The sequence below is a fragment of the Tiliqua scincoides genome, chromosome 2 (genome assembly GCF_035046505.1).
Source record: "Tiliqua scincoides isolate rTilSci1 chromosome 2, rTilSci1.hap2, whole genome shotgun sequence".
NCBI classification, from domain to species: domain Eukaryota; kingdom Metazoa; phylum Chordata; class Lepidosauria; order Squamata; family Scincidae; genus Tiliqua; species Tiliqua scincoides.
Genome location: NC_089822.1, coordinates 134,451,884 through 134,479,350, shown reverse-complemented (window position 1 = coordinate 134,479,350; position 27,467 = coordinate 134,451,884). Strand labels below are relative to the sequence as shown.

At 44.5% G+C, this 27,467-nt stretch overlaps 1 protein-coding gene across 4 annotated transcripts in view; it reads left to right on the top strand.

The window, feature by feature from the left end:
- BAZ2A (bromodomain adjacent to zinc finger domain 2A) overlaps nt 1-27,467 on the top strand; it is a 69,526-nt gene that overhangs the window by 8,429 nt on the left and 33,630 nt on the right. For 3 of the 4 annotated variants that reach the window (XM_066614294.1, XM_066614293.1, XM_066614290.1), the window contains exons 1-5: nt 8,159-8,324; nt 17,607-17,744; nt 19,449-19,991; nt 23,027-23,191; nt 25,899-26,120. In XM_066614294.1, the coding sequence (XP_066470391.1) occupies nt 17,609-17,744; nt 19,449-19,991; nt 23,027-23,191; nt 25,899-26,120 (1,066 nt within the window). In that variant the 5' untranslated portion in view covers nt 8,159-8,324; nt 17,607-17,608. Of the gene's footprint in view, nt 1-8,158; nt 8,325-17,606; nt 17,745-19,448; nt 19,992-23,026; nt 23,192-25,898; nt 26,121-27,467 lie in introns of those variants that run through there. The other variant, XM_066614291.1, reaches the window with a different exon arrangement.

The following is a 27,467-nucleotide window of genomic DNA, read 5'->3' as shown; positions in this document are numbered from 1 at the left end:
CGGTGTTTCCAGGCACGGGTATATCCAGGCACTAGCCAGAACTAGGCCTCCTTAGCTTCAGCAAGATGGCCATATCATGTGCTCTCAGGCAGTGGCATTGTTAGGTTGTTTAGAGCACAGCCCTGCACTGGGTCCCTTGTGGCACCCCTGTCTGCCCCCTGATGGCACACTGAGAGCTGCCATCACCACCAGTACTGAAGGCTCAAGGGGCAGCCAGCCAGACAGGTCCTTTGGTGGGTGTGCGCCCACCAATCCGGTTGATCTCAGAAGTCACCCCAGCCCTTAGACCACACCCTAGGAGCATTAATACTCAAGCAAGTGCTGAAAGAGAGCAACTTGTCAATTCTGATCATTATGTACTTACTTTTGTGCCTTTCTAGGTCTAGCACCCTGCGGGCAGATGTCCTGGAACTAGCAAAAAGGTCAATTACCATCTCAGTATATTGTCAGGACAAGTGTTAGTGCACAAGTATTCATCCAAATACTTTGGGTAACAGATCCAAGGATGCAGCGTACATTTGGAAAAGTTCGTTCTGTATTCACTGTTCTTTCAAGTCACAACATGGACAGACATATCACTGGGTGGGGGTAGCAGAGGGGGTTGCCTACATCTGTCTTGTCTTATATTTCCCTCTGCCAGCCAGTCTCTCAGATGTGTGCCACCCCCCACCCCATGCTAGAGTGTGCATGAAGATCCCTGCAACTCTCTCCATAACCTACTTTTGCCTCTAGCAAATGAAGCTGGCAAATCTGTCTTCCTCCATTCATTGGGTTAAAAGGGAACTGAGTGCTTTCTGCTCCTGCTTAATGAGTCTGTCTGGTGCATCCCAGTCCTCCCTACAGGGAACCTGATTCAGGAGATACTAGGCAGGTTGGGATTAGCCACAAGTGATGCATGGCTGCTGCAGGCTGAAAGGCAATAACTATGTTTTTGTTGCTAGGACTATAATCTCTGTGTTTTCTGTGCTTGGTCTAACTAGCTTGTGCAGATGGAGAGGAAGTATTCAGATGCTGGCATTATTGCAGCTTTGTCATACAGTATCATGAGACCAGAGTTCTGCAGGAGAATGCACTCTTTGCAGAAGATCCCCTGTGGTATCTCCAGATAGGACTGGTAAAGATTCTCGGTTTGAATCCTGGAGAAAACTTTCCAAGCAGTATAGACAATATTGACCTGAATGGACCAGCAATCTGATGGTACTGAATAGCTTTGTATGGTCAGATTGTATGTCAGATTTCAAGACTAAAGGCTTAATTTGTGCTGAGGCTCAATCCTGGAACTTCTTTCTAACAGCATGTTTCTCCTGAAATATGCTATGTAACAATGATGATGATAAAGATGATAAAAGAGAAGCATCTCAGAGTATGTGCAAGGTACCTTTCCATCAGCACTGAGTAGTCATAGCTTGCTGCCACATATTCAGTATTAAAGACTTAGGACTCCTAGAGCAGGACCCATGAGTCTGAGACTGGGCTCAGTAAGGTAAGCATTGCATATTTGGCAAAAAAATTAAATCAGATTAATTTCTTAAAAATCAACAGGGGTTGGGAAGTTCTACAGTGTGAATGAATTGCCCCCTTAGATTGCAAACCTCAAGGCAGTTCTTTTGAGGCAGCCTAATTGAAATCCATGTTACTACTCTAGGCTTACTAGCAGTTTTCTTACACTCTTTACTGTTGGTACATTATATGAACCTGTCACAAATATAGAATTGACAGCTATACTTTGTGTTATGTGGAGAGCAGAACAATTAAAGAAATTGGATGGTGGTGTTCTTCCTTCTCTAGAATCCCATGAACATATTTATTACCTTTATATCCCAGCTTTCTGACACCATGGAGCACAGAGCAGCATACATGGGGCTCCCTGGTGGTGACTCAGGACCTCACCCTATCCGACTTTCTAGCACTGATGCAGCCATACCAATGGGGAATGTGCCACATCCTGCAGTAGAAGACAGTCATGAAGGCCTCTTCATGGTAAAGAAATGTCTGTTCCCTGACTTCATGGCTGCATTGTGGCTGCGCCAGCACTGGAAAGTTGGTTAGGATTGGACCCTAATTCAGGCACTGACCAGATACCCTCATGACTCCACAGCAAGGTGGGCTCTCAGACACAACAGGGACCATATATTAGAACCAATATGTTTTCTCTGGTCAGCATTTTCTTTGACTAACTCTTTCCATCAGCCAGGAGACAGAGGCTTAGTATCTTGTCTATGGTGATACGGCAGTGATATGATTCTTTGTGCCTTGGAATGAGGAGAACAGTTGAGGCAGGGAATATTCATAGGGAGAGTATTCTGTTCTGTCATAAAGGTTGGCAAACAGCTTTGGGGGATGGACCATTGGCACCTATAGAGCTACCCTGAGCATGTGATGAGAGGGAGTGCATGATGCTTTGACCCTTGAGCCTTCCTCCTTTGCTCACTGGGAGACCTTACAGAGAGTTCAGCTCTGCCATCCGTCTGTGCCTCAGTTTCTCCCTCTGCCGAGCACAGCTAAATTGGAGCGCAGCTGATTAATTAATGAGAGGCTTTCAGCATGAGAAGTAGGAGGCAGAGCAGAGGGTAGATAACAATGATGAGTTGTTTTGCTGCGTCTGGCTGACTCAGCCGGCTGGATTCAGCATAGAATGGAGCTAATGGGAACTGAGGAAGGTTTGTTCTGTCTCATTTTTTCCCCTAGTAGTCTCTGGTTTCTGTGGCCTGTTCCCTATAGATTTTGTGTTTCCCTGTTGCCTTTCCTGGGCAGAATGCATGTATGTTTCTAGCAGGCTTCCCTCTTACTGGTGGGATTGTCTGTGTGTGTGTGTTCTTCCTGTGTCCTCCAGCCGCCCTCTGATTCCTTCTCCCGCCCTCTGGCTCAGTTTCTCCTGCAGCCACAAGAGCTGTATTTTGTGGGCGCTCTTGGCATAGGCCTTGGCATCTCAGGAAAGGAGGGGCTGAGAGGCTGTGGCGGCTCCATTCTCCTGATACCACAAGCAGCTGGAAAGCTGAGTCGGCAGCAGTGGTGTGCTGAAGAGTTGCAGCTCCTTAGCCCACGTACATGGCCTGGCATTGTGTGGGCTTGTCAGAAGCTATTCAGAGTATCCCAGCCCTGAAAGATTTGTTAGCCCCTCTGTCCGTGAAGTGTTAATCCTAGGGCAGTACAGACCGAAGGGCCACAAAGTGAACCAACCATCCACAAAATTGGGATTGCGGAGCTCACAGCTTTAGTAAGTTGGAACTCAGTAGGGGGAGTTTAGCACCATCATTTGCTTTATTAAACAGGGGAAACTGTGGAGGTGGCAGGCCAGATGGTTGGAGGATGAGGGTTATGAAAGCAATGTGTTTTTTTTGGGGGGGGGGGATTAGGACCAGAGGAAATTGTGTATGGTGGCGAGACTAATCTTTTGTAGCATGATGTTGCACAGCTACGGTTTTAAATGTATATTTTCATTACAGAATTCTTTTTCAGGTTGTATGATAGAGGACAGTGCAGCAGGTGGATTTGTCACAGGTTGTGGAGGTGCAGAACCGTAGCCCTCTTCAGAGGTTCAGAAACCGTAGCGAGCCCCTGCAGTTTCAGAAGAATGCTGGCAAGTTCCACTCTGGCCATGCCCATAGTCCCACCCCCAGTCTCCTCATGGACAGTTTTCTCTACATAGGCAAATACTGTCCTCACAGAGAGAGAGAGAGAGAGAGAGAGAGAGAGAGAGAGAGAGATCCTCCCAGTGACTGTCACCAGCATTCACAATCATGGGAAGAAACTCTTCCTGTGGACAGCATTTGCCTGTGCAGATCAATTCTGTCCAAGGGGATTGTGGGGTAGGGTCATGGAATGCAACCATGATGGGGCTTGCTGATGCACTCATGCTATCTCCCACCATGCATTTCCTCTCCACCAAGAGGGAACGTATGAAGAGGACTCCTGTCTTGTACTAATGAAAAGGATTTGAGTGAGAGAACCTAGCTCATTGCAGAGTATATACTTTGTACACAGAAGATTTCAGGTTTGATTCCTAGTAGGACAGATCCTAGGTAAGCAGAGGGGAAATCCCTCTGCTTGAGACTATGAAATTGCTGCAGGGCCCACTGATACAGATAATACAAGATGTGGTGAGAGCCATGGCCTTGATGGCACCATAAAGGAGTTATTGGCCATGAAGAATCTTCCATGTTCAGAGGCAGTAAGGATTGGCAGCCCAATCTTGACCACCTTTCCAGCATTGATGCAGCTGTGCCATCAGTGTGTGCACTGCATCCTGTGGGGGGGGGGCAGTCACGGAGGCCTCCTCAAGGTAAGGGAATATTTGTAACCTTACCTTGGACCTGCATTGTGGCTGCCTCAATACTGGAAAATTGGTTAGGACTGGTCTGTAAATATCATTTCCCAGAGTACAAGGAACAGTGAGAAGGGAAGGGGAGGGTGGTTAATTTCATGCCCTGCTTGAAGGCTTCCTGAAAGCATCTGACTAGCCACTGTTGGAAACAGGGTGTGAGACTAGATGAATCTTTGGTCTAATCCAGCAGGGCAGTTTTGTTCTTATGGCACATTAAATGTACAGCCAGCATGATCTAGCCTAGTGGCTAGAGCACATAGTGCATTACTAATTTCAACGCCTACAGTCCATTGACATCTTTGTAGGCAGAATTGGGTGTCTGTGAGGTTACAGCAGATGCTGTTAGGATTCAGAACAGTTGAATTATTTTTCCTCCAAGAGCAAAGAAGTGGAATAGTGCTTGGAGCCTTGCCCCTGCTGCCTAATCTCTTATGCCAGCAGTGTTGTGGGTGGAAAGGAGGGAAACAGAGCAATCATCTCTCGCTCACTTTTGGTAAAGCACTGTGGGAGAAAACCTCATGAGGGAAACCTCAAACCTGTGGGAAAAAGAGGGCCTTTTAGGGGAGGTAGGGCTATATGCTGTTTTTGTGGCACCTAGGGAGGACCTAATAGGGCAGTAAACAATATCACAGTGCTGCTAAATTATAGATTCAGTCCAGAGATCTAGTATTACCCATGGTGCACCACCACAGCTGCCCAATCCTTCCCCACAACCTTATGGGTTTTTTGGACCCATGATTGTTACTCTGTGCCATTATGCTTTATGAGAGGTGCTTGGTGTCGTGGTATGAGTATACCTTCATACACCAGAGGCCCTAGATTCAAATCTCCTGTGCAGCCCTGCAACCTTTGTACTGCAACCAGTACAAGGGGGACTGTACCTTTTAGGGGAAATTTTTTTTAGGAAAAACATTGTGGTTTAGTGGTAGAACGCATGTTTTACATGCAGAAGGTTCCATGTTCAATCCCTGACATCTCCAGTTAAGAACATAAGAACAGCCCCGCTGGATCAGGCCATAGGCCCATCTAGTTCATCTTTCTGTATCTCACAGTGGCCCACCAAAAGCATTAGGGAGCACACAAGACAACAAGAGACCTGCATTCTGGTACCCTCCCTTGCATCTGGCATTCTGACGTAGCCCATTTCTAAAATCAGGAGGCTGCACATACACATCATGGCTTGTAACCTGTAATGGATTTTTCCTCCAGAAACTTGTCCAATCCCCTCTTAAAGGCATCCAGGCAAGATACCATCACCACATCCTATGGCAAGGGGTTCCACAGACCAACTACACGCTGGGCAGTTAGGGCAGAGAAATTTCCTGTCTGAAACCCTAGAGAGCCAATGCCTTGAAAGTAGTTCCCTAAATGGACCAATTGTCTGATTCACTACAAGGTGGGTTTCTGTGACCCACAGAACTGATTGTCACCTCCTCATGGTGACCTGTCCCTCCAGTACTGCCTTGCAAATCAATTCCTGTAATAATCCTTTCTCCTCTTCCATCTTGAATCAAGAAACTGACCTCTTTGCAGCCAAAGCCCCGACTGCACTGACTCTTTCTTCCCCAACTTCCTCTTTCTACACGTGCCCAGTGTGAGTTCCATTCCTTTCAGAATGAGGACATCAGGCATTCCTATAGATATTCATTACTAATGCCAATCGTCTTCCTTTTCCTTTTGTTTCTCTTGCTGAGAAGAAAAAATGGTGGTGGGGATTCACCCAGCCTGTTGCCACTTGCACTGTCCCCATCACACACACCCCACTCCATGACTTTCATCCTATCAGGTGTCTTTGAGAATCAAGCATCCTTGCAGTCCTGCATCCCCAGCTCCCTGCCATATAAGTCCTCCACAATGTCCCTGCTCCCATCATCCTAGCAGCTACCCATATCAACTCAGCTCCACCTTCTAGCAACCATGCATCTCTGACATGAAGGGATCCTTTCACTGTCATATATTTGGGCTTTCCTGTGTCTTCCTTCCCCATTGCTTTAGCAACTGCCCTCAGTGATGTCCCCTGAGCAACCATGCCTCTCTCATATGAAAGACAATCTGCCCCACTTTCCTTCCTTCCTTCCTTCCTTAGCAACTGCCTTTAAGCACATGCCTTTTTGCCTCTTTCACTGAATACCCCAACAGCACAGTTAGGGCTCTGCCCAGAAACCAGTTTAGAATGCCAGGGCCCATCCTTGGAAAATGGAAAGTAAACACAGGGAAAGAGGGAATTCACATACTCCTGTACATCATATGATTTCTTGTTTGATTTGGACCATGAATGTATACAAGGTCTCTTCCCCTCTTTTATCCTGACAACAACCCTATAAAGCAGGTTAGGTGCAAGATCACTTCCCCAACGTCACTCAGATTGTATTTTTTGAAAATGGGGAAAATAGAGCAACCCTCTATCTTATGCTTAGTAGAGGCTAATCAAAAGTTTGAATAAAGCCTCCTGATTTTAAGACTATACATACTGCAGGTCTTGAGGCTCTTTCATCAATGCCAAATTTGCCCACATCACTACCTATATTCTGAAAAAAGGTCATGAACACTTGCTGAGTACTTGTGACTGAGATGGGGGAGGGGGGGTTTCTAATAGTTACTACTTTACTTTTTTCCCCCCTCTACAATTCAAGGTCACTCAGTGAGCCTCATGGCTAGACAGGTCTAAAGCCTATATATGGCTTTAATTGGGGGCTACAAAAACTCTCTCTGTCATGTTTAAACTGCAGTGGTTCATTTGCACGTGCCAGTCCACACTTGCATGTGCCAATGCAATAATAGTCAAGATATGAGCAAGGAAGCAGGAACTGGAGCAGAGAAGAACCCTCATCTCCATGCTGGGGCTAAAGCAATGTTTCTCCATTTTTGCCCTTCGCTATACCACTTCAGGTGGTCCACCTATTCGAAGTACCACCAGAAGTAACTGGTGATGACATCATTGTCAGTTATTTCTGGGTTAGGAGGCAAGATGCAATGTGACAACACCAGTAAGAGGCTCAGGGTGGACAGGAGGGCTTTTTTGAGTGTGGAAAAGCATGTTTTGGAGCCTGCTGTTTGTTGTGTCATGTTTCTGGTCTCACTGCTGGGCGGCAGGTGGTTAGGGGTCCAGCGAGTACCACCAGGCACCACCTCAAGCACCACAGGTGGTACCCACACCACTGGTTGAGAAACACTGGCCTAAAGGTTTCAGAGGGCACCTGATGTGATTGCCAGCTTATTTGTTATTAAGGCTGTAATCATATACTGTACATACTTGTGGGGGGGGGGAGGTTGGGAAAGCCCCATTGAATACAATGAGACTTACTTCAGGGTAGACACAGGCATAGGGTTGCACTGTCAGTGAATGCATAAGCTGCCTTTTTTGGAGGAGAGGGTCCCAGCTGGCTCAGTGGTTGAGCACTGGGTTCAAAACTTGACACCTCCCAGAAGCTAATTTGAGGTCTCCTCAGTGTGGAAAGTAAAGGTTTCCCTCCCCTCTCACCATCTTCACTGGGAAAGCTTCATCTGGGAGGAAGAGAGAGGGAGAGACCCAGAGCCCAATCCTACGCCTTGTCTACTCAGGAGTAAGTCCCATGATAGTCAATGGGGCTGGACAGGCTTGGAGCCCCCTCCTCTGCCTGTCTACTCAGGAGTAAGTCCCATTAGAGAGAACGGGGCTTCCCCCCAGGAAAGCGTGGCTGGGATGGCAGCCCTCAGAAGGCGGCGCTGCTGTCGCCGAGCCTCTCCCGGCGGCGAGCCTGCCAGGCGCTGGGACCCAGCGGCTGCTGCCCACACGTTCGCCCCGCCGCCTGCTCGTTCGTTGGCTGGCTTCCTGGCCAGAAACGACGACGACGACGCTGGTGGCGGCGGTGGCCCTGCCTGGCGCAGCGTTGGGCTGCCCCCTCCCTCGGCCGGTTGGTCGGTGCCCCCCCGCCCGGCCATGCCGCGCGACGGGGCCCGACCCCTCCTCCTTTTCCTGGGGCCGTGTGAGGGGCTGGCTGGCCGCTGACACCTCCCGCAGGTGAGGAGCGTGGAGGGGCTCGCGGGGGGGGAGGCAGGGGCTCCCGTGCGGGGGGGGGCCGCGTCAGGTGTCCTCGTGAACCTCAACGGCCGCCCCTTGGGACGAGGCCGGGGAGGGGGAGGGGGCGCCCCCAGTATAGCGGGGTTCCCCCTTGCCCGAGGGGAGGGTGAGTAGGCCTTCCACGTCCTGGGAGGGGGAGGGGTGGCAGGCAGGCAACCCCCCCCCACCGCCTGCTGGGGCTGAGAGGGCGAGGGAGCCCCGGCCCTTCCCCTCCCTTCAGGGCAAGGAGTTGGTTGGGCTTGGGCGAGGCGTCCGTCGTGGGAAAGCCCATTCTCGGGGAGATGCCTCTCCTGGGCTGGGTTGTGTATGCAGAAGGAAGCCGCATTGGGGGTGGTGGTGGAGAGGACCTAGTATAGGGGGAGTCTGGGGTTGGACGTGGGTGGGGGTTGGGGTCAAGAGTGTGTGAAGGAAGGACTGGCTGGTGGGGAGAAGAGGGGAAAGGGGCTCAGGTCTGGTTCCAGAAGGGGGCATAGACCACCTCTGGCAGTGTCTTCAACCAGTGGTACGGGTACTACCAGTGGTACTCGAGGTCGTGTCTGATGGTTCTCACAGGACCCCTGCAGTGAGACAAGGAACACAACACAACACACAGTGGTAGGAGGCTCCAAAGCCTGCTTTCCCATGCTCCCAGCCACCCTGAGCCTCTCACTGGTGCTTTTTGCATCACAGCTGGCCTCCCAACCAGAAGTATGATGTCATTGCCAGTTACTTCCGGCGGTACTTAGAATAGGTGGACTACCATTGAGAAACACTGGCCTTGGGGGGTGTTCGCAGTCTTCAGCTGTTTTCATGCCGTGAACCAACTCCCTCCACAATAAAGAAATGGAGTATGAGACTGGGGGCCCACTGCCAATCCTGTTTTCCTTCCAGGATCCCATTTTCCGCTATCTCATGGGACTTCACAACAACCCTGTGAGATAGCAGACTGAGCAGGGCTGGCTATAGGAGCTGCAGGGAAAAGACAGCAAGCTGTGCAGGATTATATCAAGAACTCAGTTTTGATAAAGCAGTACCATGTTTGAATTGAATCCAAGCTCACACACTGACTTCACATAAAGTCAGTGTTCGTGTAAATTGAGGTGTTACCTTTTGAGGTGAGGGGGTGTCCTTAGACGGTCTGGAGTGATCAGTTGAATTTGTGTGCGTGCCACCTCAGTGCTTTTATAGAAGGGAGTTGTAGGGGGGGGGAGGAAGGGGTGCAAATCCTCTAGTTTGGGGTTGGGATGAGAAACATGAACTGTGGACGTAAGGAGTGTGTAAAGGGGCGTCCCTATGGCAACTGGATGTTAGATTGCATTAGAGTTGAGGTGAGGTAACTTCCTTCTTAGTAGGCCAGGGTCAGATCTAGCAGTAGATCTGGCAGACTGGTTTGAGACTACCATGGTTCACATAGTTGATAGGGAAGGTAGTTTTTACTGCTGGGAATCTTCTCCATATAAGGGTTTAACATGTATTTAGGAAGTAGTGTTCTTATGATGTTGGATAATTGCCATCAAAAATCTCCTGTGTATTTGGAAATTGAAAGCCTTAGATCTTTCTCCTTGAGCAGGAGGAAGGCTGTGGGTTTTGTTTGGGTGTATGATAGCTAGAAGTGACAGAACCCTTTGTTTTTGTGGAGGTGGAATGTGAGCACAGGGAATCCCTGGTGCCCTGCTTTGGTGTGGGTGAGAGCTCTGAGCTACTGTCTTCCTCCGCCTGGGCATGCACGCTGAATTGAACTGAAACAGTCCTCTTCCTCTGCTCCCTCCCCCATCCTTGCAGGAAGTGGCTTGGAAATGGCAGCTGTGTTTGTTGCTTTTTTGAAATGTCCTTTTTAATCAGATTTGGTTTCAGTTTCTGGTTCTCCTCAGCTCCTTGGCTAGATTAGCTTTGTTCTCCAGCCGCCAGTTGGCACAAGACTCTGCAGTTTGGTGTCATTGTCTTCATTTAAGAAAAAAAAAATCATTGTACAAGTTTTCATGAGACAATTAAAAGAAGCCTCTAGCGAAATGGCAAGTCCTGAATTGTGGCCTTTTATATTTGAACTTACTCAAGGGCAATGGCTCTTGCAAGTACTTGCATGGGGAGTGATAAGGAATATAATTCCCCTATTTGATATTTTCATGTACCCCAGATTGAACAAGGACAACTGTTTCTTATCACCTTTTTTTGTATGAACTATCTCCCCAGTGCTTCCTATCCCAGAATTCATTTTACAGATGTGTGAAGATAGCTCTGGACTTAAAATAGACATTAAAAAAATTATCCCACTTGAAATTAAATTTTATTGCAATCTTTTTCATAAGAGATGTTTGCCATGGGTCCATTTTATATTTCCATAGCAATGAGCTTGCATCCATATGCCATGCTTACAGGTAAGTGCTACAAACTGGTGCCTGTTGTTAGGATACTTAGTTTTACCAGAGGTGTTTGTTACTGTTGGTGTGTGTGTTAGGCATTCCTGGTTGCATTCAGTCTTTGTTGTATATTAAGCGGGTCATCAAGGCTGTTAACAAAGGAATTTTGCCAATGAATTATCGAACAGTGTCAACGACACTCCAAAATAAATTATCCATGGTTCCTTCTCTGTCTTCACTCTCTCCAAATTAAGTCAAAGAAGCCCATGTTTTAGAGCAGTATTTCTGTGGTCAGGACCTGCCAGGTGGGTTGTGAACTAATTTCAGGTGGGTCCCCATTCATTTCAGTATTTTATTTTTAATCTATTAGACTTGATGCTACCATGGTATGTGACTGCATTTGGGGAAATGTACACATCTGTACTTTTAACAAGCTACTATGTATATGCTTTTAACAATGACAGTAAATGGGACTTACTCCTGGGTAAGTGTGGGTAGGCTTGCAGCCTAGGATTGTTAAAAATTTTCCTGCTTTATGATGTCACTTCTGATCATGACATCACTTCCGGTGGGTCCTGACAGATTCTCATCCTAAAAAATGGGTTCCAGTGCAAAAAGTTTGAGAACAACTGTTTTAGAGGGCATTGTGTTTTGCAAGGTCCATTAAACAACTGTAGAACTCAGTAGTTCTCAGACTGCAGTGGAAAACAGTTGCTGATTGTAAATTCTGGATTGTTCTTGCTTTCCCTGTGCTGTGCTCTGCCCTTTCCATCCTGTGTTTTATGTTACAGTACTTTTACTGGCAAACAGTTTTGTACAATTTGACCACAGCTAATAGTGACCTTTTAATAATATCTGACAATAATAATTGTTATATATTGAGGGTTTCTCTCCTTTTTCATAAAAGAACTGCTTCAATAAAATAATGTCCCACAATGTATGTTAAGGTGAGAAGTTGGTGTCTGCTCCATAGAGCTGTGGATGCTGCTTAGTCTCTCTTCTAGTTTAGTGTTATGAGAACAAACAAGTACTTTGTAAAACTGCTTCTGCATCAAAAGTGCTTATGTGAAACATCTATTTGTCCAAGTGTGATGTTCTGTTAGAACAGGAAGGAGGAGTGCATTTCAGGGTGAAGTCTAAAGGTAGGACTTTCCAAGCAGGATTGAGCACATTGTTTGAAGCAAGTTCAGACAGTTTAGGGCAGGAAGCTTTTGGGTAAAGCACCTCTTCTGTTGCAGGAGAGCATGAGCTTTACTTCATTACTCCCTCATGGAGGAATAAAAATAAAAGTCATAACAAGATAAAACAGAGACCCATCTAAACAGAGACTCTAGTTACTTATAAAAACCATTGCCCTGCTCATTGGGTAAATTGGATCTGGAGAAGATATCATGTGAAGGGAATATTGTACTGTTTTGTCCTTGTCCTCTTTTCAGTCTGCAGAGAATCTTTATTCCCACCCTCCTCCCATATTTAAAACATCTGCTTCTACTGTGATTGCAAGAGAGGTATAAATACAGATGGGACCTACTCTGACTATATCAGCTGCTCAGCGTTATTCCTGCATGTGTGGTTCCTGTCTTGCTATAAATCATCAAGCCACACCTCTTCCCTTTAAACTCTTTTTCTGTTGCTCTCCTTAGCTGCAATTAATTCATCCATTTTGCTTGGCTTCTTTCCTAGCAAGCTATTTTGCCTTCCCCTTTAATTACAAGGCCTTTCCAGCACCTCCCTTCACCTCGGCTCCAGCCCAGTTTGTCCCTGTGCTGAAGCAGCAGCTGTCTTTTCTGTTGCTATTCTGACCCTTAAAGGTATATTAGCAGGAGTGTTGTGGTTCAGGTCAACTGCTGTGCACTGTTTGGGTAGGATCCATCACTTTTAAAAGGGGAAACAACAAATGACATGTTATGCTCTTAGTACAAGCAGAGATGTTTCCTGATGGCATGGCGCATAGTGTGTTGGGGGAAGGGCACTTTCTCTGCTGCTGCTGTTAGTAGCAGCTTTTTTTCTCTGCAGTTACAGTAGCTTCCCAGTTTAGGTGGTGGAGCTTGGCATGACACTGCAGTAATATGGGGAGGGGGGGAGAGAGAAGCTTCCTGATGCAAGAGTTATTGAACTGGTGGAGCTGTGACTCCATGTCATATTTACACCATAAATATGACATAAGTATGTCATATTTACACCAGTTTTGGATGCATAAACTTCATCTTGACAATTATTGTTTACTGCAGAAAAATGGGCAAGGGAGATTTCTAGACCAGGTCAAAGATCTCATTGGTAGAAAAAAATATCCTAGAAATGCTCCACATTCTGGCTTTTCCCCCTTAGGCAGTCTGCTTTTGGATGCCATTTACCCAAATGGCTTTACGATTTGGGTCACTAACATTTTTGCCTGGTGGTGAAGCATTCTAATATCTGTCTGTGTGTCAAGGGCACTTTGGAAATGTACTATTTAAATACAAGTCTCAGCACAACACAGTGTGCTTGCAAGTGGCCTGTTAAAATCATGACTTTTTATATGGTCAATTGATCTGTCCCATTTGGGAATTTGACTACTGTTATTATCCTGAAACAAAGAACTTGCTTTGTTTGTGGTATAGCAAATACAGAAGGAGTAGGTAAGATATTTGTGACTTAACATGATAGTTCTCAAACTGCAGGCTGTTCGAGGTAGGGTTGATGAGATTTATGAAATTCTCATGTCATCAGACCAACTAAGTCAGTCAGGTATTTCAGAGCATGAACGTGCGTTTCACGATACTATCATTTCTAAGAAATATCTGAGTATTAGGTACTTGCTGTGAGTGTTGTTCTGGAATAAGTATTGTATGTGTGGTTATATACAGGATTCCATATATACCCCAAGTTTTTCTTACAGATATGATTACGTTCAACAAAGTGACAGGAGAAGAATTTCTCAAGTTAACTTCCATTTTTTCCATGTCGGGGAAGCTTTTATTGATCACATGCCAGGGCAGCCATAGAGTTGAGTTCAATAAAAGTTTTCTAGTGGTAGTTTTCTTATAGATAGAGGTGCCTTGGGAAACAGAGAACAAAATGCTAGCCTGTTTGGGCATGTGGGGTAAAGAGAACAGTAATGGCAGTGTGTAAGGAACTTTATCCAAGTCCTGAGATTCTGTTCTGCACAGAACCCCTCATCTCAGTTTCACCTTTCACTTAGGCCTTGCCCTCTTAGTTTGTATGCAGAGATTTTCCGATGCGTAGTATGTGCTTATGCCTAGGAAATTTCTTAAAGCCTTGGGATAGCGATAGTTAATGGTTAAACGTGTACATCCTTGTGTCTACATAGTGCATGCAAACCACTTACGATCTGGTAAGGGAACGTTCCGGTGAACAAAGATGTAACATGTTGGTTACTTCTGTGTGTATGGTGTGTAGGAGTAGTGTTGGCACACTTGTAAAATTCAGATGTACTTTTTCTAAAATGGTACCAACTTCATCAAAGCATGTAAAGTTCTTGTTGCTGTTTCCCCATGATTCCTTGGATGCCTTCACTAGTTATATTCTGCATTCCTTGACAGCATCTATTTTCTCTATGGTAGGCAGAGAGTCTGTTCAGGAAGAGTAGAGTGAACTGATCTTGAAACCAAACTGCAATCACAGGAGTCTGTGTCCTGGGCTTTCCCCCAGTGTTGACTTTTCATTCAGAAAACTAGAGTGAGTTAAGGATATAATAAGGCTGAAATACACCTTCATTGGAACATGCTGTGAATGTGGTCCTGTGGTCTGAGCTTTATTATTATTATTATTATTATTATTATTATTATTATTATTATTAAGAATAAGAATAATACTTATATACTGTTTTTCAACAAAAAAAGTTAACAAGACAGGATTTGGGTGAATCCTTCCCCTCCCCCCTCCCCCACGACCGACACTTTCCGTTCCAGAGCATCATAGCTCTTCTTGTTCCCAGATCGGGATGACGCGATGCTGTGGGCAGTTGTGTCTGCCCAGAAATATGGGCGCAGTGCCCACTGGAGCATTTAACCATAGACACAACTGCTCAAAATGTTGTATCGGGGACATGAAGAACCACCAGCGCTACTGGTAAGTGCCAGTCATGCCAGGGAAGGCATTCCTGGTGCTCAGTTGTCTCCAGTTTGGAGACCGCTGTTCTAGAGTAAAGAGGATACTTCACTCCCCATGCTAAATATAAGATGAGAACCACTTTTCCCAAGTGGTTAACATATCCATGTGGATATTCATGAAAGTTTGTCGAACTCTGATTGGTTCCTTTCTTGAATTCTGGAGCTTCTCAACCTTTTTGGTGACTTCCTTTCCAAGTTCCTCAGAGTCTTCTCACTTGAGTTCTTGATTGCTGAACTTAGCATTATAATTGAGGAGCTTATTCGGCTTTTTATTAGAAAGAATCTATGGCAATGAATAATGTAACCTGGGAAGGGTGGTGTCTTTCCCTCCCCATCTCTAGAGGGCCCAGTTCTATCCAACTTTACAGCACCGATGCAGCCACAATGCAGCCCTGTGGTAAGAGAACAAATGTCCCCTTACTATGAGGAGCCCTCCATGCCTGCCCCTCGCTGCAGGATGCTGCATATGCCCCACTGGCATGGCTGCATCAGCACTGGAAAATTGGATAAGGTTTGGCCATGAATTTAAGAGTTCAGAGCATGGGAAAGCCTGGAGCCAGAACTCCTAAACTGAATTCTTGATTCTGTGAACTGAAAGATTTTGCAGTGTGTCTAGAAGAGGCTGTATGTATACTGAAAAGTAGTTCCAAGTTTTGGATAGCAATGATATCTAGTAGTGAGGCTTCTGGTTGTAAAATTTGGCTACTGTACTAGTGTTGAGATTTCCTTGGTGGTTTGTTTACTACTCTGCTCATGTTACTTATGCAAATATGTATATTGTTGGACTGGTTTGAAGCTGTAGCTTGAATTCTTCCATCCCCATTCTTTTACCTATGCCTTGGCAGTTGTTCAGGTCTGCCTTGAGCATCTTATCTTTAATCCCTGTGTCAACGCAGGAAAAGAGGAAAGTTCTTCATAGAACTGGCAGGATTGTCATGTTTGGGAGCCACACATTACCCACTGAACATTTAGGGAAAGGGCAAGGTCTCATGCCAAGAGCTTATATCCTCTTGTCTTATTTTTATCCAGCTTCTGTGAACAGCACATCTACTTAGTGCATTAATTTCAGTCATAGGAAATGCTGGCTTTTTTTCCCAGAGCTGCAGAGAGGAGAAAGTTCATCTGCATCCCTGTGGGATGGGAAAATGACTAGCTAGGCGGGGGTGGTAGTGCGTTGATACAGCTTGTCATCTGATGTGGAATTTTCATGTATTACTTTGCAGCCTAGAAAAAGACACGGTTTGGAGACACCGTAGTCAAGCTTGTTCAGTAGAATGTTAGAGCAGCCATTTTCAACCACTGTGCCGTGGCACACTGGTGTGCCACAAGTTGTTCACAGGTGTGCCACAGGAGTTTGGGGGAAGGTCATTTGTTAATAGGGCCAATGGGAGATGTGAGCCCCCACTGGCAGCTTGGTGTGCCTTGTCAATTGTCAAAAACCTGGTGGTGTGCCTTGACCATTTTAGTGTCTTGGCAGTGTGCCATGAGATGAAAAATGTTGAAAATCACTGTGTTAGAGGGATGGTAACCCTTTGTCTCAGTAGCAGTAATGTCTCTTAGAAGTTTTCACAGCTGTTTTTTTTCCTTTGGGCTTAGTGAGGGGCCTGTTTGACATGTTAACTTCATACTATGAATAATCTTGTGTGAATAGATTGCCATGTGCTAAGCAGTCAAGGGGAATACAGTAATCTGTAAAGACTAAATGACTGCATTTAAAGTCTGACATTTGAATGTAGTGGCTCAGTGGACTTCGGAATTCCTCAGTGAACCTTGTTCCACTCAAGATGAGCAAGAACTGGTACTGTTCACCTCATTTCCTATATGTTTCCTTAGAAAGAGGTCAGTATGAGGATTCCTGTTGTATGTTGGTGGGAGGAGGTTGCTGTTTTTTTTCCTTAAGAGGAAGAGAACTTGTGAAAAATGTTGGCCTTGATTGTGCAATTACTGATGGTTCTGAGTCTTATCAAGGCTTTTGAGCATGTGGGCAGTATGCTAGCTGCCCTATTGTTGTTGATTAAGATGTCTGACCTGCTTGCGTTGCTCATTCTAGGGTAGCATAAGCACTAAACAACCTGAGCTGTGAGCCAGGAAATCCCCTGTTCAAAATGTACTTCTGCAGTGACCTCATTAGGTGGCTGTAGACAAGCTGCTGTCTCTCAACTTCTGCCCTTACCTCCAGTATGAGGATAATAATACTGACCTGCCTTACAGGATTTTTTTAGGATTATTGGGATAAGGCATATGAAGCACCTGGAACTCTCTGAAGAGTTAACATTTTATATAACATGTTTTTGTATCTGTTAGCGAATGGCAGGCTAAGGGCACAATCCTATCCTGGAACAGGCAAGCCAAGAGGCTTGCATTGTATCCAGCGCAGGATAGATGCTCAAAGCAGCTCAGCCAGAGGTAAGAGGAAACTTTTTCCCTTACCTCCAGGTAAGCCACCCGCCTCCTGCTCCCCACCTTCCCATCCCTGGGGCCGCCCATTGCCCTCCCTCCCCTGGAATGCCTCCCTCCCACCTCCTCCCCACCCACCCCAGAGTCTTGCATTGGCCAAACTCAGCTGATGCAAGACTTGGAGCCTTACCGACTCATGAGAAGGCGCAAACATGCCTTATGGTACTTTTGCAACCCTTCTGGGCCGGCATAAGGGACTTGCACCAGCCCAAGTGCAGCTCAGGATTGCGCTGCACAGTAACGGGGAGAATTTGCATCATTGACTGAGAGAGATGATCTGTGAGTGACTTTCACTTTTCTTGCATGTCTTTCCTCAGAAATGGAGTCGAACAACCATTTTAATTTCCCTGGCCTTCCCTCTTCACCTGCTGCCTCAGGACTGAAACCTGCGCCTTCCTCAGGGGACAATGTCTACACAAACGGAGCTCCCATGAACTTCCCCCAGCAAGGGAAAAGTAAGTGAAGTGATGGATCCAGACTTTAGTGATAGGTATAGAGCCTGCTGGCTAAGCTGCTGGGTTTTTGAGTGTGAGATCCAGATTTTCTATAGACTGCTCTGTGTGGGCTTTGAGGAATTAGTTGAGTGTCTCTTTGCAGAGTGGTAACATGAAGATGTTGGCTATGACTCAGGAAAGCAGTAATGGGCTTGAATGCCACAGTAATAGGCAGTGATGAGTTTATTCTCATACCCATGGAGCTGCATTTGGAATTGATGAAATTCAGAGAATCTGAGCTTCCATTTTTATTATCAAAAAAAGTCTGACAAGCCTGAGTCATGTACAAAAGTTTGCGAAACTAGTCAGTATCTGAAGACTGTATACAGTAACATTTGTGGGGACTTAGATACCATTCTTTTCCCAGGCTAGACATGAAACCCAAAAATTCTTTATTTCAAACATTGCATACACAGTTCAGTTAAAGCAAACTTGGAAGGGCTTGTGAAGATCCAGGATAGTCCATGTAATGCAGTGTCCAGTGTGCACTCTTCATCAGACCTTGCATAAAATTTTCATCATTGTTGATCCTTTCCAGAGGTTTGTTAATTACACTAATTATTTTGACACAATCTAAAATCAAGATTACCTCTTGTGAACTAACAGAGTGCCCAGAGTCATTGGAAAGTTGAGTACATTCCCTAGTTGTATTGGAAGGAGAAGAGTCTGTTCGGGTTAAGACAGGGGGCTAGACTGACTCCCTTTCTCTCTTCAAATGCCTCCTCTATAGTTTGGGAATGTATAACATTTGCAGCTTCCATACAGCAGGGTGCCCAGTTGAGAAACATTTGTTTTTCCAGCTTAAAATGTTAGAACTTCTGCCACTGAATGAGTTGCTCATGTGTGATGCAGGCATAGTTCTTAAACATTTTCTTTGCAGTTTGATTTCTAAAGTTTTGATATCACTATGAACTTGTATATAGTTATGACCATAGGGCTTCTTGGAAATTATAACATCTTGTTAGTTTTGAACAAAAGTCAAAAAGTCCAAAGAAAGTTGACATGTCCTTTAACCCCTTTGCCTTCTATTAAAGCCAAATGTAGTCTTTTTCCATCTTGTGTGTCTTCAGTGTGAGAAGAGTTGAAACTAGAATATTTCCTTCTCATCTTTTGGACAAGACCTGAGATGCCATTTTCTCCACCGTTCATTTTTTATATTGGTGACAAGAAACTGGACTGACATACAGCACTGCTGTGTGTGTTTGCTGAAGGGCTTTGAGAGAGACTTTATTATGTCAGAGGATTTATTATGACTTTATTCTGTCTGAGTTAAAAAGTCAGAATAACAATGCTAGGGATCGCACAGAAGACTGGGTCCTTTGCCTCTTCAATGACAGGAACAGCCACAGTGGAACAATTGGCCCATTTTGAAGGCTTATATTCCAGGATTCTGGCATGAATGTTGTCTCCTTGCCTGTGAATGGAGAGAAAATAGATAATTCAGAAGCCATATGGGAAAATCCTATTTTATTTTCAGGAAGTTTTTTAATTGGAGTTTAGCCATCTCTATAATGTTATCACACAACTTGATTGTCTGATTTCTCCCCCTCTCCTATAAAGGGAGACAGACCTAAAATATGGAGGAAGCCTTCCCTGTCTATCAATACAGTATTCTAAATGTTCGTTGCGTTAAAAAGCTGTTTTTCCTTCCTTCCTTCTCTGCAGGTTTGAATGGAGATGTGAATGTTAATGGCTTATCTACTGTATCTCATGCTAGTACTTCAGGGACCCGCTCCTCAACCAACTCCCACCTCCACCATCCTTATGACTATCTCTGGAACTACTCTCAGTACCCATCTGGTAATGGCAACAACCTCAAGGACAGTCCACTGTTCTCCCAGTATCCACTGAATGGAATTGTTGGGGGCAATCGGCAAGGCTCACCAGGACATACCACCAATCTAAGGGGAGGTGGCGGACAAGAGTTCTGGGCTAATGGCACATCGGGGGCCATGGGACTAAACTTTGACTCAGCAGAGCTCTATGACTCATTCCCTGATGATCAAAACTTTGAACTCCTGCAGAATGGCCCATCTACTTTCTATACGTCTTCTCAGCCTTCCCCTATGCTTGGTTCAAGCAGCCAAGGCTTCTCTCCACAGCAGGATGATCCAGGCAACGAGGAGACGGTGAAAGAAACAGCATCTGCTGTCTCAGAAAATGGCACCAGCTTATTGGGCAGTATGGAGCTGGAAAGCACTCAGCCAGGTATAGCAGGAAATGGTTCCTGAACATCTTATTGGAATATATTTGTTTCAGGATCTGCCTGTTTGGATTAATAATTAGGCCAGCTACGCTATAGGGCAGATAGAGTCCTGCTGGAGTATAATTATCTGAAAACACTGAAGAGTTCGCCTGCCATGCTTACTGTGTCAGATTTCAAAGTTCAAAGTTTGGTTATTTCTCTGTTGCACATTACAGGTCATGTTCCCTAAGAGGGAAGCCATAGTAGATGATGCCTGCCACACTTGGATATATTAATGGAATATATTGGTGTCTGCATGCAAATCTGGCATGTACAAGCCATGAGAGTGACATGTATGCATGTGGCGCCTCCAAATTCAGCGCTGGGTTCATCTTTCTAAACATACAGGCCATCTTCTTCTTAGTCCCTTGGCATGCTGTATCTGATCACCTTCCCATAAGATTTCTACAGCCTGCTAGTGGATATTCCTCAGTCATTTGGGAGTATGTGTGAGGGCACATGCGTGGATTATAACTTGTGCCAACCTGGGACTGTTGTTTCACTAAGAAACAGACTAGCAATGTCGCAGTGAGCAACTCTTGTGGCTTTCTTTTTGATTAAAGGTGTTCTGAAGGCATTTGTGTGGTATGTACCTCTCACAGTTACAGGCTTTACAACCCTTTTCTCAGTGGATGCCTTAAGTTATGCTAGGGGTAGAGGGATCAGTTACACAGGCCTTGTGCTGATTATGAGTTTTCCTTTAAGCAAAGCAACTGCAAGCCTGTTCCGAGGAACAACCAGGCAGTCAGTTAAGTATGGGGAGAAAAGTTCATGCTGACAATGTTCAGTTACTTTTCGGAAAGGGTCATGGAAGAAAGATGAGGATTTGAGAGTTTCTTGTGCAGACATTATACTTATGTGTATCTTATATTGACTTTGAACAGGAATAAGCTTGAGATATGTTTGAGCCAGGTCAGTGCTGTACAAGACTGATGTCTTTGCTCAGAAAACCAGTAGCCAAAGCTTTACAATCAAAGTGATACCTCATGGAGCTTCTTGGGGCATATTTAGTGGGGCACGCACTGAAGGCACCAGTGCTTCATGTCAAATGCTTGGAGCAATTGCTCTTGTTAAGCAATGTGGCATTGTTTGGCAAAGCTTTGAAGCATGCTGGATTAATTTGTCCCATGTCTTGTTCTGGTAGAAAAGCTAAGCAGTTTAAGGGCCCAATCCTATCCAATTTTCCAGAGCCAGTGCAGCTGTACCAGTGGGGCATACTTTGCATCCTGAGTTGGGCAGACAGTCACAGAGGCCTCCCCAAGGTATGGAAGCATTTGTTCCTTTACCTCGGGGCTGCATTGTGGCTGCAACGGTGCTGGAAACTTGGATAGGATTGGGCCCTAACTCATTTATCAGAAAAGTTTGGTGCTTCTTTCATAAAAGAACTTCAGTTTTTAGTGTTACCTGGATGTCTTTGTTTTCTATTATTTTCATGCTTATTTTTCCTTATTTGGATAGACTACTTGCTTTCAAATTTTATTCAGAACATCTACCTCCTTTAAATCTCCAGCAATCTTGCTTGTATAGTATGTGTATATAGCAGTGGTTCTCAAACTCTCAGGGAGAGTTTGGGCCCCTCTTAAGTTCCTGTGGGGGTGGGGGGGACTGTGCTAAGGGGGACGCAGGGACTGGCATGCACTTACCAGTTCCTGCAGCAGCCTCCTGGGGATGCAGGGAGCTCTGCACGACCCTCTGCAGAGCTCCCCGAGCTTCAGAAAGTGAAAGCAGAGCAATCATGCCCCACCTCCAGTTTGCAATTGCAAACCGGAAGCAGGGCGCTTTCATTCCGCTTTCACTTTCTAGGGCTCGGGGAGCCCTGTGGAGGGTCGCAGAGGGTTCACTGCAACCCCGGGAGACTGCTGCAGGGACTGGTAAGTGCATGCCAGCCCCTACACTCCCCTTAATGACACAATCCTGGGGATTGCTTTACTGTCTCCCCTCCGCCTCTTAAGGGGGCAGAGTCCAGAGCCCTCAGGCCTTGAGGTGTTGTGATCCCCCAGTTTGAGAACAACTGGTTTATAATATAGCTTTCTAGGACTAGAGGGAGTAAAGAGCAATTGAAGTAGTTATGTGCGGACATTATCGTCTGTATTCAGGCTTCTGTCTTAAAGTTGTCAGATTTTGAAGGCTGTAAAGTTGTCTTGCTCTAACAAAGTTTTTGCCTCTGTGCTCCTTGCCAGAAGTAGTTGGGAGTCACTCGCTGCCTTCATTCTAATATCTGCATTTGATTCAAGGAATGGTAATTGGTATAGTACATATTGAGAAGGGGCTATTTAATTTAGGGCAGAGAGTATTCTGAACTTGTCTGATGAGAAATAAAGGAGAGTAAATGTCTACATTTATAAGAATTTTGAAGAAGAATAAATGCAAAAACACTAAGTGGGCTTGATCATTGGACCCATGCCAATAAAAATAAGATATTGACGTTCTTAACAGAGGGTGTTTAATTCCTCTACTGAGTTGACCATAGAAGGGAGGGTGAATCCTTTCTCGTGACTTCTAGAGCAAATCTTGTGATAAAAATCACAACACACCTCCAGTACCAGCCTTCATGGGTAAGTGGGTGACCTGCCAGTTAGTAGAATGCAGCTCAACATCCACCCTATTGGCTTTCTCTCCTGTCTATCATTCTTTTCCCACCTTTCTCTCCATTTTCCACCCAGAGTAAATCAAGCAGAGTACGTGTAGTTGCCCTGAGCAAACCCATTACAGCATTAGAAACTTAGGGGCATGTTATGTAAGGAGTAGCAAAGAAATCAAGCACACTATAAACTGTTGCCATGTTTTCTTTGAGATTATTTAAATACTTTTCAAAAATGTATGGCTTCTATTGGTGGCACATGCAAAGTGACGCGAGCCTCAGGTTGACCACCTGTGCTCTAAAGTATTATATAAATGCTGGTTTGTTCTGTTCTGTCAGCTTATTGGGTCTTAAATTGATAACTATTTTAAGTTCCTATTTGAAAATGATAATATGACTTTAAAAAATCTCTCATAGACTTGAAAATTTGTGACTACAGTGGATCTTCTCCGGTGGTTGAGCCTCTGAGCCAGGAAGCCTCTGTCTTGATACCTGATGCTGGAGGTAGCTGTCTAGAAGATGCTTCTCGGATCCCTCCTCCTCTGGAGGACCCCTTGGAGCCATTTGAGTCACTGGACAGAGGTACAGGGGTGGTGGAATTTTGTACACTTTTTAATACGTAGTTTGACCTGGTGGCTCCAGGTCTTAGAAGCGACGTCCTTATCAGGTATTGCTCTGTCAAATTTGCTGGGTAAGGAATTTGCCTTGATAAAGTTTCCCGAAAACTATCAGTGGCATTGGACAAATGTGGGCTTTCAACTTTTCCTGCTGATCACAGAACTACCACACCTTGTCTACAAATAGTTGTGATATAACTATGTAGTTGTGCACTTTCATTGCCTTTGGTGTGTTGACCTTGTGCTTTTGGGCACCTGATCTGTAAGGCTAGATAGCCACATGCCTAAATCTGTTCTGATATTTCTCTTTTCCTACTTCATTTATGTTTATAGTTGCCAAAGCAAAGATTTTGAATGGGTTAAATAAAAGGTTGCCTCACATAGTGTGGAGACTGTCTGTGAGGGGGGATTCCTGGCTGTCTAGCATTGATGGTGTCTCAAGGTGTACTCCCTGTCTTGAGTTTGCCACAGAGCTGCGCTTTCACATAGTGGTGGATGGAGGCATGAGTTGTCCGTGTAAAGGCATTAAGGACTAGTTTTGTGCTGTCTAAAAACAGCAAGCATATGATGAAATGGCAATAATCTAGTGGGGAAGGCTGAGCTGAGTTTGGCACTGGAAGAGTTAGAAGCTTGTCCTGTTCATTCTGTAAGCCCAGTCTCATATTCTGGTACATTTGTGTTTGAAGATAATTGCCTCATAACACTCTGAATGCAACCTTTTCCAGTAACACCATTGTTCTGAGGAAAAACCAAGTTTGAAACCATCGCTCTAAACTGCAAACATATCATATATTACATTATCCAATCCATGAAAAATAACTATGTTAGTCTGCTATTAATATTCTAATACATTGATTCTTAAACTTGGAGTTTGAGCCTGAAGGTAAGACTTTGCGATCGTCAGGATCCCTGTTTTTTAATGTAACTTACTTGCTGCTGGGATGGGGGGGTGCAGGGAGCCCCGTGAAGCCCTCTGCAGGGCTCGCAGCAGCTCGTAGAAAGTTTAAAAAAAAGTGATCCAGTTTCACAATTGCAACCCAGAAGTGAGTTGTGATCACTTTTTTTACTTTCTACAAGCTGTGGGTAACCCTGCCGAAGGTTCCGTGGGGTTCTCCGCACCCCCCGGACCCCAGCAGCAGATAAGTTATGTTAAAAAAAAGACCCCGCAGCAGCACAATCCTTAGGATTGTGTTGCTGCTTTCCCCCAGTCCCCACCCCTTGAAGGGAAAGTAACAGTGGTTCTCCAGTTGGTGGGTTGTGACCTATCAGAGGACCACTGTTTTAGTAGTTTTCAAATGATTTCTGTTTTAATTAGCTGAAAAATATCAGCTTTTTTGTTTACCTTTCCTAACTCATATGTAACTGATATTTATTCTTCCTTTCAAGTTTCCATTTATTTATGCATGCTTGCATGACAGGAATGGATTGCATTGGTTTTGCAGCATTTCTTTTTCCATACAATAACAATTCTAGCAACTACTAATAGATTTTTGGATCAGATATCTACTTGCTAGAAATATTACTTCTAAATATGCCAAGAATGGATCCTTAGAGTACTCCCATATAATGCTTCATGATCTCCATTCGTGCTTAAAATAATTATCCTGACTGCATCTTTCCCCATTTTATCAATACTTTGTTACCCTTTACAAAGTCAGTAATACCTGTATAAATTATGTCTCTCAAGATAAAGGAAATGACTGATGATATATACTCCTGTACTGCTTTTGTGGGCATCTTGTTCCATTAACACCACAATTGTGGATAATTAAATTCAAATTTCTTTTATATATTATTATTAGTAAGAATATTTATGTACCACTTTTCAGCAAGAATAATAATATATTTTCCTAATAGTTTTTCAGAATAGGTTCTAGAAACATCATTGTTTTCCCAAACAAATGCCAAATTTATAGATGTTGAAAAATTAAGCTATTACCACTTTTCTCTAGATCTCCTTCACATGTACAAAGCCAAATTTTAATCACTCTTTTATTTATTGTGTGTGTGTGTGTGTGCACGCAGACTTTTTAGGATTTCCGCAAGGATCAGGAAAATTTAATTGCTGGACTGATTTTTATATTTCTGTAATTACAGCTGATGCCCTTTATGGGCAAAATTGTGCAAACTGGGAAGTCCCAGTTCATATTTTATCTCAGCCATGAACTCACTGAACCTTTCAACCTCAGTTCCCCTAACTGTTCATGGTGTTAATGCTGACCGGTATTACAGGACTGTAGTACATATTATAGAGGTGTATGCAAGATGTTCTGAACAAATGAAGTTTAAATGCTAAGTGTTAATAGTAATGAGCTCATTTCCTTTTCTATTTTGAGACTCAATTTCTCTTCTCTCTGAAAGTAGCATTTTTAAAAGTAGTATGGCTTTCGTAGTTACAGTTTGGTAAAATGGTTAGAAGGTTGGACTTGGACCTGCATTCCTGTTCTGCTGAACCATGGACTCTCTTGGGTGGATCACAATCTCCGTATCTCCTCATCTTTGGAAGTGAAGTATTAAAGACCAACCTCATTGTGCAGATGAATTAGATGAAGACATTGCAAGTTAAAAATGCTGCAGAAAGTATAGATAATGTGATCCTAGTTAAGAGTGGGTAGATTGTGTCACTGGGCTGAATGTTGTGTAAGGCATTGTCTCTAATTTTTGAATTTCAGACCCAGGGACAGGAGATCTCTATGAGATGGATACTTCTGAGCTGGTGAGCGGCAAATCTCCTCTGGAAGACCCTCCTGATATCTCTGCCCTGGATTGTCCTGGCAGCCCATCTCTCAACCACACTGACTCCTTCAGCCTATTGGCAGATGACAGTCAGCCTGACACCTCACTTTTTGGAAGTGCCAATTTGCCACCTGTTCTTGTAGAGTCTGTTTTACAAGGTGAGCAAGGACTATAGATTTCAAAAGGCATTGTTCTAGGTGCCTCTGCTCAACAGTTATACTATTTCAAGTTTAGTGAAGGACCGAAGTCCTTTCAGGCATTAATTTATCTTCAGTAGAGTAGCCCTTGCTTAGTGTTTGTGAAAGGACTTATGGGATCCTGAAGTATAAATTGTATGGCAGATTGGACTCTTCCAAGCAGTGACAAGAGGCATGTGTGAAGATCTGAGATCTTGGTGGGATTGGTGTTGATGGTGTAGGACCAAATCATCTTGTAAATATTGGGAGCAGTGGATCATATATCTGCACTGTGTGTGTTTAAAGGAAATGTATTTGTGTGTTCATTGTGAATGTTTTGGGATGACTGGGGTTGAATTTGTTGTACCTTGATGAAGATACTAATAGCTTAGCTTCACAGTGTGAAGATTATTGTTTAACTGTACTGAATTTTCACTAGCCACTCTTTAGGATGCTTCAAGTCCACTTTGAGGTAGATGTGAAAATTCTTTTGCAGAATAGAATGAAAATCTGTGTGTGTGTGCACATATGCCCCATATTGCAGAAGACAGGGACCCTCCAATCCATTTTAGCACGTAACTTTATCAGGGATGCTGTAAAAAACAGACTATGTATAAGCTGACTGTAAAATTATTTGATCCATCAAGTGCTATATTCACATATAGCATTTGACAGATAAAACCAACAACATCAGTTTGAATTGTGTACTCTGAGGTAGGCGCATAATCTAAAATTTGAGGTAAACCTGAAGTAAAGCTACTATAAACTCATAATTTGAGCACAAATGTATATTCCAGACCCAATACTTTACATATAAGTCACTGCAGACTCCATGTAGGAAGATAAAAATGAATGTTTATTCAGGTTGTATAATAACATTGCAAACTGAGATAAAATTATAATAACAAAACTGTAGCCAGTTAAATATCACTAATGTAATTATGCAAAGGAGAATAAAAATGTGGCTGTATGCTCACAGGGAAAACCACTTGATACTTACAAGTAGAGGTGTTTAAAATTGGTGTTATTTATTTTACTCTGAGGTAAGCCCATTGTGCAATACTTACAAACACCTACTTACATAGTGAGCCAATGTGATGAATGGCAGCCCTTTACCCATTAGGGCAGTGGTTTTCAAACTGGTGGGTCGCAACCCACCAGTTCGTGTAACGCTTCCCCTGTCCCTTTAAGGGGTGGGGGAAGGGGAGGGAGGCAGTGACACGATCCCCAAGATTGCGTCGCTAAGGGGGGTGCTTTGCACTCACATTATGTAGGCAGGGCTGCAGCAGGCTGTAGGAGGTGCGGGGAACCTTGTGCAGCCCTGTCGGC